Source organism: Rattus rattus, chromosome 11 (assembly GCF_011064425.1).
Source record: "Rattus rattus isolate New Zealand chromosome 11, Rrattus_CSIRO_v1, whole genome shotgun sequence".
Taxonomy (NCBI): Eukaryota; Metazoa; Chordata; class Mammalia; order Rodentia; family Muridae; genus Rattus; species Rattus rattus.
The window spans coordinates 77,626,438-77,646,858 of record NC_046164.1 but is presented as its reverse complement, the minus strand read 5'-3'; the positions used below and the strand labels follow the sequence as shown (position 1 = coordinate 77,646,858).

The window sequence follows — 20,421 nt, the reverse complement described above, 5'->3', positions numbered from 1 at the left end:
ATCTTCTCTCCCTGAATAACCACTTGTTATAACCATGAGTGACTCCCTGCCTCAGCTTTTCATGAGCAAGCTTGTGCAGAAGCACAATTCTGCTGTTGCCATCTGTTGGTGCACAGTGGGAAACGTAGTGCCTTTTCTTTTCATTTTTTGGTTTATTTAGTGATGTAGCTTTCCTATCTGTAGTATTGTTAGGAGCTTGTGGCCTCTGGTCAGGGAGAAGTCTTGGCTCACACAGAACGGGAGTCACAAATCTTCAGGTTGCAGAGCCACATAGGATTTGCCGTGTCTGAGGAACTGTAAGCAGGAACCAGTGCCTGGGTTGGGTGTGCATCAGAGAAGGAAGTGACCATTGCCAACACAGAGCCCTCAAACTTCCAAGCCCTCTGCGTCAAGAGCTGTCTTATCTGAGAGGGTCACCCACAGCAGGTCTGGATTGCCAGAGTCCCTTCACAGGAGCGACAAGTCAAGGACACACATTTCCTAGTGTCTGGGAAGAGGGCAGAGCTGTCTTAGAGTCCTAGATATTCCACCCTGAACTTGTGTGTAAGTTTATTACCTTTGCTCAAGGCTGCAGACCCAAGGGAACTGATGAGTTCTCTCATGTACAGAGCGCAGCTGATGGGTCCCAAGCTGATGGTTCTCCCCTCCTGCACCTCTATACAGGAGGCTAGGAAACTTCGAACTCTGAGGAAACTCACGGAGCAGTGTAGAGGTTGGACAGGCACGGCTGCTTACCTGAGTTTGTGGGGACACCAGTTTTCTGTAACTCTGAACTTTTGTCCTTGTCGTAACAATGTAGCAATGTGCCACTAGAACTGTGGGATGCTGACGCCCCCGGTCTGTCACTGTGGATTTTTCCCTACTAAGTGAATGCTTGTGGATTATCTAAAGTTTTCCTAAAGGGCACACCCTAAGTTGGGAAAACACTAAAAGTTTTCTGTTTGGTATATTTTGCCTCCAAACTCAGTTGTTTAACCGTGATCTGGGCCTGCATTCCAGTGGGCATTTGAAGTGTTTTTATTGTAAGGTAGAGCCCATGTCTGTGTTCATGGGCTTGATTGATGGCAGCCACTTCCTGCTTGCTGCATGGACCATTAGTTTGATAGCATGTCGTTTCTTCCCTCTTGCAATGAAGGCAGTACTTTGTTGGAGAAAGGCAAACAGACAGATTCCAAGAGACGTCCTGAAGGCTCTGGTGAGGATTGCTTGTAGTGGAAACTGCTGTCAGGGGCCTTAGGGCATTGGCTACCTTTGGGCTTCCATGGGACTAGGATACAGTTAGGCCGGGCAGGGCAGAGGAAGGGTACAGTCACACTCTGGGCATGGCTACCATGTCATGCCTTATGGGGAACCTTTGATCACACACACGTAGTATAGAAACTTCTCTCTTGTCTGACATGTGTGTGAAGGAGTGTGACAGTCATCGTGGAGGCCTGAGGTCAGTGCCCGGAATTCATATGGCAAAAGGCACATCTTCAGCATGTATGTATGGGTGGCCGTGGGTGAGCTTCATCAGCTGAGATGAGACCGCTCTGGGGATGGGTGTGGGGGAGAACAGGAGTTTAGGGGCCATCGAGACCAGCTGCTCGCCATGGCTCATGTGAGTGGAGTGAGCTTCTGGGTGTGTCCCATGTCACTCTGCTGAGCTGGCCTTTCTGGTCATGGGCTTGGGAACGTGTGAGGAGACTCCCAAGGTGTGAGCATAGGTGTGAAAGAGCTCCTTATAAATAAGTGACAGACAGTGTCAGCAGTTCTCAGAGCTGTGGGTGGAGCCTCAGCGAGGCGGTGACTCCCCACGCTGAGCATAGGATGATTGTTTTGTTTGTTTGTTTCTTTCTTATTCTTTTTTCTTTTGTATACAGTGGGACAAGGTGTCCCCGGGGTCTCCAGATGCAGCTTCCGTTCTGTGCTGGGACTCAGCAGCTGTGATTCGGCTGTGGAGTCTCAGCCACTGTCTCCTGCAGGTACGTGCAGTTTCTCAGTGGGCTGCTGTCCGGAGCCGTGAAGATGAACGCCTCACCCCTGTTCCTGCACTTCGTCATCCTGCATGGCGCCCCCAGCTTTGACACTGGAGGAGGTGGGAGACTTTCCAGCCCAGACTAGAGAGAGCCCTAAACTAGCAGCCTTTTCCTTCCTCCCCACGGTGTCTAGATTCTGTACCAACAGTTGGTTCTAGTGTGTTCGGCAGAGCTCCGGCTTCGTGAGGTGGGACCAAACCATCAATCACAGGAGGGACAGGCAGTGATGGAGGGATTACGAATACCTCTGTGAGCCAGGACGTGAACTCCTGCTAGGCCAGGGTCATTCTGAGTCAGCAGCTGTGTGGTTCTTCTCGGGGTTTCCATAGCTTTGAGATAATCCAGCACAGTAGACTCCCTAACTCAGGGTCCTTCCTCCTTCCTCTCCGGCATATTCTCAGACTTCCTGTTCCACGTAGGTACTCACAGCATAGGGCCAGAGACCTTGCCCCTGTCCCATGCAGATGTTCACAGCATGGGTCCGGGGGCAGAACCTGCTCCCTGACTGCATCTGAGCAGGTGCTAAATTGTCACTCGATTGTAGCTATGGCTACTACTCCCCCCTGGTCGTCAGGAGTAAGGTGAATTTACAGAAAGGCAGATTGTAACCAACTCACCCCCCACCCACTGTCCTCCAGTTAAAGCAGCCCTCTGGTGGGAGGTCCAACCATGTTACTTTGTTACTGGAACATCTGTTCAAGTGTTCATGATCCCGCCTCTCCTTGGCATGTGCCTCTCTTTTCAGCTTGCCGGCCCTTTCTGAAGCTCTACCAAGCCATGCAGCCTGTGTACACATCTGGGATCTAGTAAGGCTGGGTGTTTAGGGTGGCTTGGGGGGAAGGACTGTGAAATGGGCTATCTCTCCCACACACAGGAAGATGTGGAGTAGTGGGGCCAGTCAGGCCAAGGTCCCCGAGCTGCTGCTCTGAGAGGTGCATGGTCCCTGCATCTCTAGCTGCCTCCGGTGAGGGGCTGAACAGTGGAGCCCCCATGGTAGAGGGGTACCATTGGTGTTTGGAAGCTGGTCTACTGGAACGTGTTAGGATAAAGTCACCCGTGGTTCTTATTTCCCCGTAGCGTTTTGGGTAGCCTCAGAATTTGTATGGCTGCCCGAGTTTGCTTTTCAGTGATGTAGAGAGCATTTTGTTTGCAGTAACAGAAAGTGAGAAAGACGGTAGACATCCTAGCACCCAGAAAGACTCATTTCTTTTCTGGGCTCAAATCCCCACCATCCCCCGCCCCCATGCTTCCTCCCATGCGAGGGTGACATTGTGGAAATTGTATCCTCCAATTGTCACAGGAGCAGGGTCTGTCCCCAACTGGGTACCTCTGCTGGTTGAGGCAACTCTAAGCATGACATTTCCAGTCTGGGGCTGTGATGGTGCTAAAATGATTCACCCCAGCTTAGAGATTTCTCAAAACCTTTTGACTAATTTCCACAAGGTAAAGCCTCCGAATTCTGGGTTATTTGTGTAAAACCAAGTCGTTTTCTCAGCTTGTACTATGTGCTCATGAAATCGCGGAACTGTATATAACAAGCTATTTTCTTATTCATCTGAAGCAATGTGGGCTCTGAAAACCCCAGCAGGATCCGCATTGCCATAGAGCCTGCCCAGCTGCTGAAGGGTGACATCATGGTGAGTACCCACAGACTGTAACCACTGTCAGCCACCCGAGATAGTGACCTGGATGGCGAATTGATTTTGCCTTAGAACAGAACCATCCAGTTTACAACCTCCTTCCCAAAAGAAGAGAAAATAACCAACAGGAGAATGAAAAAACAGCATGATTCTAAAGGGCTTTAATTTGTGACTAAAAGTATTTTAATTACAGTGACAGGTCTGTGTCCTTGATCATCATTTACCACAGAGCTCCTGGGTCTGTGCAGAACAAGGTCCCTACTCAGCCACAGCCCCCTGAGTATCTGATCGCCTGACCTCCTTTGTGATCCAAGGCCTCCCAGAGCATAGCATGGAGAGCCAGACTGTAGTGTATAACTGGTGTTGTTACAGTGTGGTTATAATGATCAAAACAGTGATTTCTCCAGATAATTCTGTTCTTGGAGGAGATTAAACATTACTTTTTCCACCTTCTGTCTGTCTTGACTACAAAAGATTCTCTATGTGTGAAGTAATTTTAGGAAAGGTTCTGTTAGAAAGCCCGGAAGGCATGCGTACAGCCTACATGTGTAGAATAATTTAGATACGATCTTTTCGTGGTCTTGGCAGACCTGCTTTGTGGAGGTGATGGGTGATTTAGGAGTGTGTGTTACATTTTATTGTAAATAGCTCCCCCAGAGTGAGCACCTCCCCGTTTTCAAGGACGGATAGACTGACGCTCAGACCTCTTTATGAGCAGCGGGAGGTGGGAGAAAACCTGAGATGAGGAAGCTGACTGGAGGTTGGGTATAACTCCCCATCTCCTCTGGAAAACCAATGCCAAGCCTCCATCAGACTGGCAGCTTCCGAGTCTTCCACAGCTGGACAATGCAGAAGCTTCCTCCCTCCGTCCTCTCATCGCTTGTCTTTCCTCACATTCCTTCTTCTCCTCTTCCTCCATTTTTCTTATTCTCTCTCTGCGTCCCCCCTCCCTTTTGGCCCTCTCAAATTTTTAATTTTTACTCAGGTGTCTTGAGCTTAGTTTGATTGTTGTTGTATTTTTTTTTTTTTATCATTGTTGTTTGGTTTTTGAGTTTCCAGTCTTAGGACTGGACACAGGGAGGAGAGAGGTAGAGAGTGGTTTCCTTGTCTTGAAGATGCCTTCTGGGAACACAGGTTGTACTGGAGAAGGGAAGCTGAGGATGCTGTCTAGGCCAAAGGAACCTAAGTTGGACGTAGCTCTGTGGCTCAGGAAGGCCATGGTGGCTTGGCTTCACGCTTCCTGGTGGGACCTTCCTAGCATGTCTGCCTTTGTGAGGAAGCTCATCCTGTTGGAAAGGGACATACCTGGTCCTTTCTGGGGGTGGATTTGTAGCCTCTGCCTAGTGAGGACCATGCTTTGCGAACATGAGAGGAACAAACTCACGTCACTATCCTGGGACAGTGCCTGACACTGGGATGTGGGGAGGGGGTGGAGGGACAGGGTGGGAGGTGGACCACATCACGTCATCCTGAAGCATCTCGAGCCTTGTCACTATCAGGGAAGTAGTCTCTCAGCCTTAAGAGGTCACCTCCTCGCCCCTCTAGAGGAGCCCCTGGTTTAGGTATCCCTTACCTTACACTGTGCTCCTCATAGCAGGCACAGGCATAGTCAGAACACAGGCCCCAGTAAACATTGTGTGCACCGTGGCCACTGGGAAATGGATCTGTACAGCTGTGGAGCTGTTTGGAGGGTCTGTGGCTGGGAGGTAACTCTTGGTCGCTGAGGTGGTTCAGAGACAAATCAGGTGGCACGTGGAATGAGGGGCGCTCTGGGTGGGTGAGGAGGTGCTTGCTGGTAGGCATGACTGGACTTGACTTGTTCCTGGCTCTGTGCATCCTGTGGCGCTGGCTTCTGCTTTAGCTCAGGAAAGCGTTCCTGTGGATTGTTGCCATTTCCCAGCTGGCTAGGTGAATGACTGTGTGGGTAGCATCCAGAGGCCACCCGGAGGCAGTTCTTATCACACGACGGTGACCCACGACTGTTGAGTTACATTTATAAGCGGACTATTATACGAAGCTGTTGACCTCCGGGACTGTACCGTTCTGTCCCTTTGCAGGAAGTTTGCACTGATGGTATTTGAACCTTCACAAAACTCTATAATTTCCGGCTTGAACTTGCAAGCAAGCTGGTGCCGGGTGTGGGGTGATGGTCAGAGGGACTGAAGTGGTAATAATTAATCTCAGTTGTCTCACCCTGTCTTGCTAGAGCTTGGCAGTCAACTTTCCTGCGTCTGTTTGTCCTTTTTGGACAGCATTTTGTCTGGAGATGAAGTTAGGGTGTTTTCTTTGCCCAGTGGCTAGCTTGCCACCATTGAAGCAACTTCCTATGGAGGCTTTTGATGGCGAATGGGGTACTGCCAGGAGTTGACATGTCCCCATGTCCCAAAAGATCTTAAATTAGTTAATTATGTTTAAATGTCATATTCCGTGAGTCTCTGAAGCTTTTGTAGACCATACGTCTATTTATAGCCTATCTAAGCAAACGTTGCTTGCCTCCAGCCACCTATTATCTGTTTAACCCAGGATGTATACTTCTGTGATAAATCTAGACTAGTCTGTCACATGACCATGAGTTTGACTATTAACTTGCATTACTTAATTATCCTAGACAGTTCGTAATAGCAGCTATTAAAAGGGCTGGAACTAAACCTTGCATTTTTTTTTTGATGGGTACAAGAGAGGACTTTATTAGTGAGGTGGGGTAGGGTGGGGTGGGGTAGGAAAGGTGGGGGCAAACCTTGTATTTTTAAATGGGTTGCATAGGAATGATACCTATACAAGAGATGATATTTACATATGTTATATTGTAACAAAAGTGACCTTAAATTTTGTATCAATGTGCAAAGATTCTTGCTAATGAAAACCTTCAATCTGTATCACTATGTAGCATTTTTGTACCACTGTAACACAGATAACCTTATTTGGGGATACCGGAAGCCCTAAGTTGAAGAGTAGAGGAGTCATCGAGTAGTGAGGGAGAGGATCAATGCCATGATTCCGTCTAGGACATTTCCACACTATGTGGTTCCCTCTCGTGATAGCACATAGAACTGACGAGGTCCTACAGTCATTGAACTGGAGGGATCAAGGCAGGGACAGCAGCCCTTGGGAGCACAAGGCACTTAGAGAGCAGTGCTGCCTCAGAACCAGAAGCAACCTGGGTGAGTGCTTTTAGAAGCAGAGAGTGAGTAGCAGTGGGTGTTTGGGTGATCCTGAGCCGGTCCTGGGTGTTCTTCTGACCACAGAGCACAGCCAGGCACGGAGAGCAGGAGCCAGCCTCTACAGGGAGCTGAAGTGAGAGAGCTTCTGGGACCAACAGACCAGGGCCATGGCAGGTCGGGATGTCCTTTGGAAGTATGTTGTAGTGGAGCGTAAGCACGAGGCTTGGGTTGGGTTTGTATCAGGAAGAAGGGCTGTGCTAGTTACTGGAGGAGTTGTGGGCACAGGCCCCGCCCCTATCTCCTTGCAGGTTCCCCTGGCTGGTCTCACTTTGTTTAGGTTACTGCTGAAGAACGCTGTTGCACTGGGGTACTTAAATGGTGTTAACGTGTGTTTACACAGATGCACACAGATGCTGACACGGATGCTCACAGGTGCTCACACCGATGCTCTGCTCACAGGAAGTAGAACTTTCCTTCTCATGGTTCTGCAGATTGGAAGTCCAGTGTCCAGGTCCCATAGCTAGTGGGGATTTGGTTTCTTGTGTGTAATGGCACCATGTCCCCGTGTTCTCTCCTACAGGAAAGGGGTCTGGAGTCTCTGCAGGGCGCTAATGGCATTCCGAAGGCTTAGCCTCCTGACTTCATCATACCCGGGAGCTCCCATATTCTCATTCTGTCCCAGTGGAGTTTAGGGACTACAAACGTAACCCACAGTACAGAGTGACCTCTCGCTGCTTGCTTTGGCTGCTGCCTGCCTGGCATTTGTCCTCTCAGGAGCTTCTCTGCTTCTCAGCTAGGATCTTCTGTTTGCCTCTGACTAGGCCCCCAAACCTCCTGCTCACCTTCCTGTCTAATCCAGGTTTAGAAAAGGGAAACTTGAGCATAGACACTGCTCGGTTAGTGGTGGTGTCCTCTCCACCCATGATAGCCGTGGGACCATATCTGTGTGCTTAGCTCATGGACCTGCTAAGACCCCTTGGAGCAGGCCTTCCCCAGATGCCTGGCAACTGCCTTTGAGCTGGTGTTCCAGCTCTGTCACCCGTCCCAGGTGGTTCTCTCCTTTTTCTTATTGGTGCTACTCCAGACAAGCTACAGTCAGTCCTCTGTAAGAACTGGGGATGGCTTTCCCATGGATGTGTGGGCGTGGTGCGGCATGGAACAGTGTCTTAGATGTGCTCCTGTAGAAACAGAAGCCTGCTATGCTGGAAAATTGGGGTGCACAATGTGTGAGCTTCGGGCTTGAGGGCCTTTGGAGGTGAACTTCATGCCACAGGACAGCCAGCTCCTCACGCATGACTCATTTCCATTAGGAGTGCTGGCAACAGGAGATTCTAGATCTTTCCACGAGAGATACTTGGTTTCGATAAGACGACTTCCTTCCTGTACCCCCCTTTCATTCCTCACATGGGATATTTTTGGGATTGCGTTGTGATTTGATTTACGCTTCCTGTGTTTACGATTCTTTTCTGTGTGCTCTGCACTTATTTTCTGCCGTGTTATCAGATAGGACGTGGGCGGTGTGGCAGCTGACAAGGGTATTTTTCCATCGCAGTGTAATTTTTCCCCGTACACTTCATAGAAATGACCACTATGAGGTCGACCTGCTGTCTGTCAGGAATCTGACAGCACTTTAAGTCCGTTGTATTCTGTCAGAACGGCCACGGTGAAAGGACCTCACCCCAGACAGGGTGGCTTGTGCAAGAATTTCTGTTCTCTTGGTCTTGTGGGGCTCGAGGTCCACAGTCAGGATATTTAGCAGGGTCGGTCTTTCCTGACCTGTGTCATAGGTAGGTGGTCTTATCAGGATCATTTCTCTGAGCCCTAATCTCTTTTTACCAGCTATAGTTCATCCAAGCCAACCCCGATGGCCTTATTTAAATACCCTTCATAAAAATGTCATCTCAAGTACAGGCACATTCTGAGGTCCTAGAGCGTTTGATTTATGGACATAAAAGGCCATTGGTTAGCCCACAGTGAGTGTATTCTAGACTGGGTGGTATGATTGTCAGGCGGCTGTTGGTGACTTGACACCTTTGCTGGAGTTTATCGCCGGCCATCACTGGTGATCAAGTTCCTTAGCCTTTGTCCTAAAGCGGCTGCCGTACGAGTTTAGTAGAGACACGCTCAGGGCCTGCCTCAGAGCTTAGACGAAAGTGCTGGATTAGCTGAATGGGCAGACAGATAGCTGACACAGTTGACAGGCTGCTGTGCGCACAGAGATGAGCTAAAGTCCAGTTATGGTAGAAAAGACCCTTTTCCCTAGTCAGGTGCGAAGGACTGTGGTGCAGGTGACTTGCGACTGTGCTCAACCCAGAGGGTGCAAGATCAGGAGTCCCGGGCAACTCTGAGATCCCAGTCTGTGTGGAGCCTGCCTTGTGCCATAGCTCCTGGTCCCACCTCGAGTTTAGGAAAGAGAAGATGCTGCAACATGTTCTGTGCTGGCGGTACTCCCACGACGGCGAGCCGAGCCAGTGCCATCGTTAATCCTGTGTCCTGGGCTTTGGCAACTCTGGACTTACCCCGCATTCCTCCTGTACAGCCCTGCCTATTTCTAAGGGAACCAAATAGACATTCGAGGCCCGAGCCAGACCCTGCGGGTCTCACTTTGGTGCTGTCCTTTACTTCTGCCGGTTTCCACCTGACGTGTGTGCTGTGTGTGTAATGTACAAGCCCGAAGGCTGCAGGTTGGGAAATGTGCTAGGCTCAGCTATGCTGGGGTTGCTTTTCTCACAAGGGATCTGGCAGCCATGTGACTTGGAGTGGACCCCGCAAGGGCAGATAGTGTGTGACTAGATTTACCCTCCAGAGCCTGCATTGTCACTGGTCCCCTCTGTGAGCAAGCTGCCCTTGGGTCGTAATGGAAGGATGCTATGTTACTGCTTCTAAGAGGCACCTTGTCCCGCTAAGTCAATCAGAATTCCCCTTCATTTCAGTGACTGTTACCTTGTGTGCAGACCTGCTCCTTTTTTCTGCCCTGAGACAGGTCACAGAGATAGCAAGGAACAGGTTCAGAAGAAGAAATGGCCAGGTGTCAGCTGTAAGTGACTCTCGGGAAACAGAACTCTCTGTGATATCTTTTGACTGGTGACCAGCAGATGGCGCTGTGACTGGAGACAGCAAAGCTGACATTGATACATCTGCTTCCCGCCTTCCCTCTGACCTTTCCTAGTGGAAAGCTCCTGTCTTTACAAAGCCCTTTTCTCAAAAGGCTACATTTTGTGATCCTGCCTCACAGTAGGCTGTGGTCAGGTGCAAGGCCCTTCCCTGGGGAGGCTGTCTGAAGCTTATGTAACCCGCTCAGGAATTCACGCTGCTGCAGGCCCGCCAGGAACCTGGCAGGAAGCCTGGGGCCTGAGCCAGCTTGCCCCCTCCCCGGCTCAGCACTTGGTCCAGGGCTTGTAAACATCTTTCCATCTGGCATGCTCTATCTTGCTGCCCTGCCTGGGCAAACCACAGCCACTTGTACTTTGTCTTTATGGTTGCTGGCTTTGTGACCAGTGACTGGGCTTGTGAACACAGGTGAAGCCTCCTTAAGAGGTTGCACAAACAGCGCTGGTGTTTGTTTTTTTCTTACAGTGGGCACTTGTGTATGGCCAGGGAAAGGTGGAATTATGCCCCCAAGCTGCCCCAGCAGAGGCCCTTGACGGATCTCTATTGGATCTCTGTCTGTATTATTTTGGGATTTTCTTTTTTTTTCCTTTGTTATGCTGTGGACCTAGAACTGGGTCAGTCTTCATCCATGCTGTCATTCAGCACCGCACCACAGTTGGGTTTTTGTTGTGACCCAAATCTCTGCTTGCCTTTCCTTGCTTTGTGTTCGTGACTTGACAGCGCTGGGACCCTGGAATGACGCTCCGTTCAGAGGGAGATCATGCCATTAGCCTAGAGAGCCCCACCAAGCCAGCATGGACCAGGGTGGGACTTTTTATTTCTCTTGGGGATGCTCGAGTACTCTGATCACTTTGCTCAGAGAATTTAGGAGGAGTTTTGGGTCTTCCCTGTCTGTGCCCAGCATGTCGGGAGGAGAGTGGAAGCTGACTTTTTAAGAGTGTTTAAGAGTCGACTTGCCCAGCTTAGACCTTGTTCTTCCTCGGCCTTCCAAGGGCTGGGATTGCAGGCATGTGCTACACACTTGGCCTAGTTAGGTACCTGCCTTTAGCTCAAGGACTCATCTTCTTACCTGGTCCTGGGGCCCCATCATCCTAGCACGCAGTTGAGGGTTGTAGATGTATCTTCCTGCAGATGTAAGGAAACAAGATTAGGTTTCCAGACTTCACTCAGAGCACAAGAAAAGACGACCACTCACGGTCCTTCCTGTGGTGGTCGTCACTAACAGCGCGTTTGAATGCCGGGATTCCCTTCCCAGAAGCTCATGCTTTTAAGTTAATTGTTAAATAGAATATCTTGCCTGGCTGTTTATTGGCCTGTATGTATGATTAGCTCTGGGACTTGCATGGATACAGACATCGGAGGGTGTTCAAATTCCTTATAAAACAGCTAACTGCTTGCATACAACTCATGCCCATTTTCCGAATATTTCAGATGATTTCTAGATTGCTCATCCATCCCACCTGCTAATACAGTGTAAGTACCGTGTAAAGAGTACCCCTCAGAGTTTAGGGAATGGCTACGAGGAAAGTTGATGGAGTCTGTAGGTATGGAGCAGTCTGCCGATATGGGCAGGAAAGAGCAGCTATCGTGGAGATGTCACACAGGTAGATTTGTAAGGTCTCCTAATACTTCATAGCTATATACTCCGAGGAGTAAAGCTGCTCTCCACCTTACAGCGTAAGCATGAACAGTTCCGGGAGATTGAACGTCCCCGAGTAACGCGTGCTTCTGGTGAGCTGGGGGTCAGTGCAGATGTTCCCGTGCTCCTTGGGTGGGTCTGTGACAGTCATCATTCAACCTAGTGCTTACCACAAAACCGTGACCGTCACACCGAATGGTCCCAGATGAAAATACTCTAGAATCTCGAAGCAGAGGATCAGGGCCTTTTAGAAACATCTGAGGAGACTCGGGTAAGTCAGTACACGTTAAAGCCAGAGAACCAAAGTGGATTCGGATTGCCCAGCGATCCTTATAAAATGCTTTCTGTCTTAAAGAGTGACCTCTGGGGCCCTGTGTCAAGCACTGTGTTGTCCTTTCTACTCAGTATGCAGAACAGTTCTGCTCTTTGGCCACCGCGGCCACCAAGATTAATCGGTACTGATACTGAGTGGGTCATTATTGGACCTTCTTGTGGGTGACAGAGGTCACCCAGATCAGGGCCTTAGCTAATAGGCCTCTTCTCAAAGTCTGACCTGTTGTATTGGTGGGCCTGTGGGGGGTCCTGAGAGAGGGGAGTGTGATGTGATGGGTGTGTGTGTGTGTCTCTGTGTGTGTGTGTGTGTAACATTGTCAGAATACCCACAGGAGAGGCCACAGGAAAACAGCATAGCACTGCTCAGTGACAGATCATTCTTGTTGACAATCCTGGGAGTCTTTGAGACCCTGTGATATGACAAATAAGAATTTGTAAGCAGGAGATTGCACCAGGCCCAAGGTACCTAGGAGCTGCCCAGCCTGTGGATACCTATCCTTTCCCTCCCACGCCTGGACCGAGTTAGGATGCCTGGGTTGTGAGTCAGAGTGTTCATGTGTAGCTGAGGGATGGCCAGAGTAGAAGGTGTACTCGGTTACATAGCCCCGGGAAGGATCTGGGGAAGAGGAAAGGACTAGGGAGGTGGCCAAGGAGATGAATACCGGTAACTTGAGCGGGTGGAGGGCGAGCAGAGCCTATTGAGAACAGAAGAGACGGTGGTGTCACAGACCCCTGTGCTGGGGCTGTGATCTCCTGATGCCCATATATTTACCCAGTCACGACCACAGGCCACTCCCTCCCGGCCTTCCTCACTCACTCTCATGCATGTGTTTGAGTGGACCCAGCTAGATCTATATTCCCTGCTTGCCCCCACTTCCTGAGACCTTCCTCTTCAAATATTTATTCTTCTAAGTATGCATACAATTTAAGAGCAAGACTGGCTTGAAAGGGACCTTACTTTTCCTCTCCCATCCCTACCCTGACCCTGGTTACTTCTCTTCTTCCAAGGTAGCCAGAACAGAACAGGGCAGGGTTAGGGGGCCCTAGGGCCTTATTGGAGGACAGTGTGGCATCATCCCTGGATGAGAGGGCTAAACCCTTCAAGGGCAGTCAGTGTGAGCCAAGAAGGCTCAGAGGAACGTTCTGGAAGGATGTCTTTGATCCTAAGGACCATCTTGGGTTTGAATCGTGCTGGAGTCAAGGACTTCAAGGACAACAGAGAGTAGAAGACCCGCCATTGGGATCAGCCTGCCACTGGGTGCCGGGAAGTCAGGGGGGCTCTTGGGTTTTCTTCATTCCTGATTGTGGATAGACAACTGCACATTTTCTGTGCCAGGACCACTAGAGATGGGGTCTGTGTCTTTAACCTAGCAGAGGTCGCTTGGGAGGAACCTGTGCATGTTTGTCAACAAGGGAGCATCCCTTGCAGGCTGTTTCCTGGTAGATACCACAGTGTAAACAAGTTTTGGGTCTACCCAAGGGCTGTGCTGCCCAGCCTTCCTGCCTAGGCTCCTTGGCCTTCGATTTTCTGGAGTTTCCGTGGGACAGTTTCTCTGGTAAGAGGATGCAGCTGTCATCTGCACATGCTCTTGCCTGGTTGGTGGATGTTGAAGTTTGGCGCCTTGCTTCCCATTTAGATTCCTGAAGCATGATGTTTTCACGCCGTCCTTCACCAGGAAGAGTCTATATTACATAGGCAAGCCTGCCTACCACAGTCTCCCATGGCATGGTATACCAACTGTGGGCACTGTGTAGTCTCAGTGCTGAGTTCAGCTCAGTCTGCCTTGGACCCCTGGAGACTCTGGCAAGGCACTGCTGACTTGTGGTTCTTCCTCTGCCCACTGAGTGAGGTCTTTTTTTTTACAACATGTCTTCTCCCCACGGTGGCCTGGTGTGGGGAAGCCTTTGGTAGCAATATAAGACAGGCTGCACCAGGCACTGGACTTGGGCTGTGCTCCTACCGTTCCTGAACCCTGCTTGTCAACATAGCCATCCAGGGGCGCTTGAGGTAGGATGTCACAACCTCTGTTCAAATACAGAGGTGATTCTAATACTTCCTTTCAAATGTCACCTCCAGGAGCCTGGGCACCTAGGAAAGGGAACAACATCAATGATCATCTTTGTCTGAGCCTCTGTCTATCTGTGAACTCCTCACTCCCTTTCCCATCCCCTATCCCCTCACGTTCTAGCCTATACTGAACAAACAAGATGACAGCAATAACCGGTGTTTCCATGGTGTGAAAACCAAGAAGCGTTAAGTGGCAGCACGGAGATTTTAGACGCAAGGGAAATGTCATCACAGTCAGCTGTTAAAAAGCTAGATGACGGACCACAGATGTCTTCTAACACAGATGGGTGTGGCCCATCGCAGGGCACAGGACTGTGGTCTTTGGAGATTTTCCCCCTGTTGAGCAAGGGGGCCACAGGGAGAGAGTGGTGTGCTATCTGCCTCCGTGGTGTCTTCAGATGTGAACTCCTGGCCACAGCCGTTCAGAGGCCATACCATCCACACGTCTGTGCTGAGCAGCGAGCTCTGCCCCTCAGCCATTGCCTGTTTTCTCTTCCCCTCCTGAACTAGGTGAAATGCTATCACAAGAAGTTCCGCTCGGCCACCCGCGATGTCATTTTCCGCCTGCAGTTCCACACGGGAGCCGTGCAGGGCTACGGGCTCCTGTTTGGGAAGGAAGAGCTGGACAGCGCCTGCAAAGGTGAGTCACGGAGCCCCCCGGGACGTCAGAAGCAGCGTCCTTCCCTGTCTGCTGCCAACATAAGCAAAACTGGGTTGATCTGTGGGTGAAGAGCTCGGAGGAACCAGGAAAAGGCTGACACTGTGCGCGTGAAGGCGTTCTGCCGCACGCAGCTTTGGGAACAACCTTGCATTGGCTGGGCTGGAAGGGCAGGATCAGAGTGAACACAGTGTGGTGTGGTTCTTTGTTTCAGATGACCGTTTTCCTGACTATGGCAAGATTGAGCTGGTCTTCTCGGCCACACCTGAGAAGATTCAAGGTAGGTAACTGGCAGGACAGTGGGCAGCAGGACTCTAGCTCAGGCTGGACCCTGAGATACCTCCCATCTTGGCATTTACTTGAAAATTTGAGTATGTGTCCGAGTGTGTCCGTGTGTATCTGTGTGTGTCTCTGTGTGTGTGTGTGTGTCTGTGTGTGTGCGTGCATGCATGTTAATTGTGCTGCTGGAGACCTTCTGTATTCAAGGCATGCCCTACTACTAAGCTTGGTCTTGAATTACTATTATTTTAGATAGCATATTGGATAATAAGGGATAGGTGGCTCTGAAACAATAATGCTCACTTGGGAAGGACCAAAAGGTTGTGTGACTTGCCTAAGGTGACTTCACTAAGGAGCCCTTGCAGGCTCAGGTGCTTTTTGGTGTCCCTGAGGGTTTACTTACATCTATGAGGTTTTACCAAACGCTTGCCCCCCCCCCAGAAAAAGTGTTTAAAAGGGATTTCCGGTACAGTGTACTAAATGTCTGTGTTTCAGAAAATATGTTTGATGACATATATTACTGCTGTAGTGAAATGTTCTGATCGTCTCCTGTGTGTGATAGTTTCATGCGCGATTACTTTGTAACCTAGCCTGTGACACCTGGTCATCCCACCTCAACCTTCCCAATACTGGGATTGATTGTAACAGTGTGTCCCCATGCCTGGCTACAGGATCATTTTTAACTCCATTCTTAATTACTTAGAAAATGATCACTCTCTTAGTAATCTCCCTGTTACAGATTTGGGTAGGAACCATTAAATCCAAGGCTCACATGTCATTTTTTTTCCTGTGGTATTTTGAGATGCTGGGCTTCTGCTAAGTAACGGTTGTGCCCCATAGGATCTGAGCATCTGTACAGTGACCAGGGAGTGACCGTGGACTATAACACAGCAGACCCCCTGATTCGATGGGACTCCTACGAGAACATGAGTGCGGATGGAGAAGGTGAGCACCACAGCTTGTAACGGGAGCTCAGGAGTGGAGCTAGCGTGTTCGTGGCTAGATCCGCAGAGCTCTGCTCTCGTTTGCAAGATGAAGATCGCCCTGTACTAGTCCAGAAGCTACGCGTGCATGCCGCTGCTGGTTTTGAAGGTGCTCACAAAGGATCAGGCTTGGTGAATTTAGATCAGGGACTTTCAGAGCTGTAGCGCGTGGAGGGCTGGTGAAGCCTCCTGATAGAGCCGGAAGTGTGTTCTGCTGCAGCCTGCTGCCTTCCATTCTTTCCTTCCTGTATGTGCCAGGGAACGTCAGATATTGGGACAGGGGCAGCGTCTACTAGCTGTGTGTTCCCAGGGTCCTGGAGCTTCCGGCACTGTGTATGTTTGCTTGTTATCCAGGTTGTAGGCAGATACTCATTCTCTGATCACCTGCAGGATGATCACTGGAGCTCTCTGGGGATCCACAAAACAGAATAAAATTGAAGAAAGGACAGCTATCTTCTGGGGCCACTGAGGGAAGCCCTTAGGGTTGGTTTCTAAGAAGTGGCATCCAAATTTCTTTGGTCTTTAATCTTTTCTGGTGTTAAATTTAAAAATAATACAGTTTTGGTGGGCGATGGTGGCACACACCTTTAATCCCAACTCTTGAGAGCCAGAGGCAAGTGGATCTCTGAGTTCGAGTCTGGTCTACAAAGTGAGTTCTAGGGCGGCCAGGTCTACACAGAGAAACTCTGTCATGAAAAACCTAAAAACAAATGAAAATCCATTCTATCATGGTTATGGGGAGGGTCATCAGTGTGCCACATCTCGTGTGTGTGTGTGTGTGTGTGTGTGTGTGTGTGTCTGTGTGTGTGTGTTTGTGTGTGTCTCTGTATATGTGTGTGTTTGTGTGTGTGTGTTTATGTGTGTGTGGTGTGTATGTTTCTGTGTGTGTGTGTGTGTGTGTCTGTGTGTTGGGTGTCAGGGCAGCTTGCAGAACTTGGGTTTCTCTTTCACATGCATTCTGGAGATCAAACTCTGGTAGTCAGCCTTGGTGGCGCTAATCAAAGACCTAGGACTGGGTCTGAGAGGGTGCAGGAGAGCACTGGCTAGATTAGAACTGGAGAGCCATGTAGTGACAGAGCCCGTAAGTGGCTGTACAGAAGGGCCACCAAAGACCCACTAGGACATTTCACTGGTGTAGTCTTTTATATTTTTAAACTACTGACTGAGACTCAGATCTGTGTAGAGAAAGAAAATTGTGGTCATGTTTGTCAAGGTCGTTACATTTGACAGGTCGTTACAAGTGTCAGCCTGTGGAATTCTCCACACCAACATCAGCTTCTTGTCAGTCACTAAATGGAAGTCTGGAAAGACCTGGGAATATGGCATCTGTGGCCAGGGCTAGATTTAACAATTCTGTGTCTCCCTGTTTGTATTGGAGTAATCATGTGCCTTTCTGTGTTGGGGAGGGTGAAATTTCAACAGAAGGGATTGCTGGGATCTCAAATCCATCTGGATCTGAAGTGGCGCCAGGGGTGAAGTGTGAAAGCTCCGGGCATTAAAACACAGGTGAAGTTCGGAGGTGAGCAGGCAGGTGTAGACAAGGCGAACCCTTTCTATCCACATTTCTTCCCAGTGTGATTCATTCAGAAGCCTAATCCTTCAGGTGCCAGCATAGAAAAACAATTATACCTGAATACTTTCAGAAAACTTAGCACCGTGCCTCAAAGACCCACATCGGGATTGCTACGAGTCCCCAGCCAGTTTTATTCGTGCGGGATTATTAGTCTTAACCCAGAGGGTGTGTATGTCCCATTGATGTATGATGGTGTGAGACACAGTCCTTTCCCATCGGCCATGCTTCTGCTGCCTTCTGTTGGAGAAGACTGACAGGCCGCCTTCTGCAGGCCTTAATGGCTCAAGGCAGGAAGAGTAAGGGGCGCTTTGGAGAACAGGATAGGGGTACCAGTCAAAGTACTGGCCCTGGGACGGGGAGGAGATGCTGACCAGACAAACCATTAGCTGGAGTAGAAGAACCAGGGAGCTATGTAATGAAGTAGCCAGCCAGTGGCTGTGAACAGGACCACCGATGACCAAGGACATCTTGTCAAGAACTCTTGCTGGGACTGTGGCATTCTTCATAGGACGGAAGCAGATGGAATACCCCAAGAGCCAGTGTCCAAAGACTCAGTTCAAAGAACGGAAGAGTGACTGGGGCTTGTGGTATGAGGGATTTCAGTCTGTTGTCACCTCACGTGCATTGTTTTTGGCTTGTGGCAAGCAGATCATTAGACGGAAGACCAGGCGCCTCTCCTCACCTGTCATCTAGGAGAGTCAGAGAGAGGAAAGGGCAAGGGAGAGAATCGAACCTTTATATACATGCCTGCAGAGACTGCTCCTCCACCATGGCCCCTCTTTCTGTGATGTTACAACCTGAGGCAGTAATAATCCGAAACCCAAAGCCAGCCATCCCACACACTCATGGCTGCTGGAAGCATTTTGCTACTGTTTCAGTCTGTTCAGATGTGGTAACAGAATGTCAGCTTTATGTCTGGCCCGGTCATGGGGGCTGGAAAGGCAAGATCAGTGTGTACTTAGGTCTGGTTGCATACTGCTGCCTTCTTGCTGTGTCTTCATGGCTGGATGGTGGTTAGGAGAGCTCCCCGGAGTCCCTTTTATAAGGGACTCTTCCCATCACAAAGGCTCCCCTTCCAGGCTTAATCTCCTGCTAATACCTTCTCATTGGATGCCAGTTTTCAACGTGAAGGCTCTTGGAGGACCACAGACATTCAAACTACAACAGATAAGACATTCAAATTACAATAAATAAGTATTTATTGAGTGAGACATTATTTCATCTTTAGGCATTTATTCTGAGAGTTCCCCTTGGAGTGATTTTCCCCTCTGTGCCTCCCAGGCTGGACAACATGATCAGGAAGGACAGCTTGGATTGCAGGTTTTGTGGTTTCATGTTCTGGGACTCCGCAGTTGGATGGTCTGGCTGGTGGCAAATGAAGTTCTCTGAGTAGCCAGGCCTTGTTCTGAGGCTCAATGGTCTACACAGACACACAGTGTAGTCATGCTTTGGCTACATTGTTTTTAGCAGCACCTGGCTACAGTCAGCTCAGACCGTTGAAGGATGGCAGACTATAAAAACTACTGCTTCTCACATCCCACAGATTCTCTTGGGCTGGGGCTGTGCCGGAAACAGCGCTCCAAGGCCCTGGACCTGTATGATCAGCCAGCTATACCATCGCAAACGTTAAGTTTAGAAAATTGGGTCAGGGTGGCGGAAGGAGGAATAAGAAACAGTAGAGTTTTATATATCTGTGCTTTTTTTTTTTTTTTTCAAAACACAAACTATCATTTTAAAAAAGTGCCACCCATGTTATGCCTGGAGACAAAGCACTTATCATGGCTGTACTTGAGGCTCGGTTTCTAAATGGCACACGAGTGGTTCATACGCAATTTCAGAGCCTAGGTTTTTGTTTGGTTTTACTTACCTCACCTGCCCGAGCATGTGTGTGTCTGAGAGCAGCTTCTCCCAGGCCTTGCTTTGTCTCTTCTGTTGCATGAGACAGGTTACCACAGTGCATTGGATCCTCTCACTGCCACCCTGTGGGACTTCTTTATGTTTCTACTCTCGCACCCAAGACCAAGGCCAACGCAGAGTAGAAAGATCCATTCTCGTGGCTGGAAAGTGAGTCCTTTTCGATGTCCCCTCTCCCCCCAGCACCGTTGTCCTCCTTAGCACCTCTCAGGCAGGGACGCAGGACTCCTGTGTCTAATGCCAGGCAGCTCTTGGCTCTTGCCAGGGGTCTGCAATCCCTGGCTTAGATCCCTGGACAGAGCCACCCCTTGGCAGGCAGAGTGCGGAGTCTCAGCTACGTGTCTTGCCAGGGCTCAAGCCTCAAGCAGCATTAGTCCTGACAGCTGTCGGGAGCTTTGAGGAGTAAAGGAGGCTTGGCAGCCTTTGAAACATTTTCTTTTAGCTGAAAAATGGGGTATTACAATGCCCCCTTTTATTCCCTACCCCGCCTATAGTTTCTACTGGTCTTTAAAAAAAATGGAGATGAAGTATTGACTTGAGCTGCGTTTATCTCTAGAGATGCCCACTGCCCTGGAATGAGCCCTCTACAGCTGCCTTCTGTCAGGGCTCACATTAGGAAAGCTCTGTGTTCTATGCCTGATGTCCCACTTTCCATACAGAAAAAAAGCCATCCCTGAATATGTTCCAAGGTGAGCAAGAGGGCACACATTCTCCAGTGTGAGGGTGTACATGCCGTCTTCCTGGTCTCACGTGTCTTTAGTCCTGCTGGACAGTGGCCTGCTATGCTTGCAAGCTGTGGGGCCACTGGCCTTTCCAGAACAGAGAAGAATGTCCTAGGGTGGCAAGGTGCCAAGAAGCTCATAGTGTGGGTGTGGCTGCCTTCAGTGAGCCTAGCTGTGCTACTTCATCTTTATAAGAACCTACGAGCCCCTCTTAGAGACGCAAGGAACAGCAGTTCCCGAGAAAAGCGAAGAGACGGGGGCATCTAGGGCCCTGGGAGTCTCCTGAACTTTACTGTTGGCACTGCTAGTTCTCCATTCATGG

The 20,421-nt window shown here is 49.7% G+C and overlaps 1 protein-coding gene across 3 annotated transcripts in view; it reads left to right on the top strand.

Moving 5' to 3' along the window:
- Tns3 (tensin 3) overlaps positions 1-20,421 on the top strand; it is a 130,720-nt gene that overhangs the window by 27,111 nt on the left and 83,188 nt on the right. For all 3 annotated transcript variants that reach the window (XM_032916075.1, XM_032916073.1, XM_032916074.1), the window contains exons 8-13: positions 1,965-2,077; positions 2,764-2,824; positions 3,580-3,655; positions 14,481-14,610; positions 14,843-14,908; positions 15,748-15,852. In XM_032916075.1, the coding sequence (XP_032771966.1) occupies positions 1,965-2,077; positions 2,764-2,824; positions 3,580-3,655; positions 14,481-14,610; positions 14,843-14,908; positions 15,748-15,852 (551 nt within the window). The remainder of the gene's footprint in view (positions 1-1,964; positions 2,078-2,763; positions 2,825-3,579; positions 3,656-14,480; positions 14,611-14,842; positions 14,909-15,747; positions 15,853-20,421) is intronic.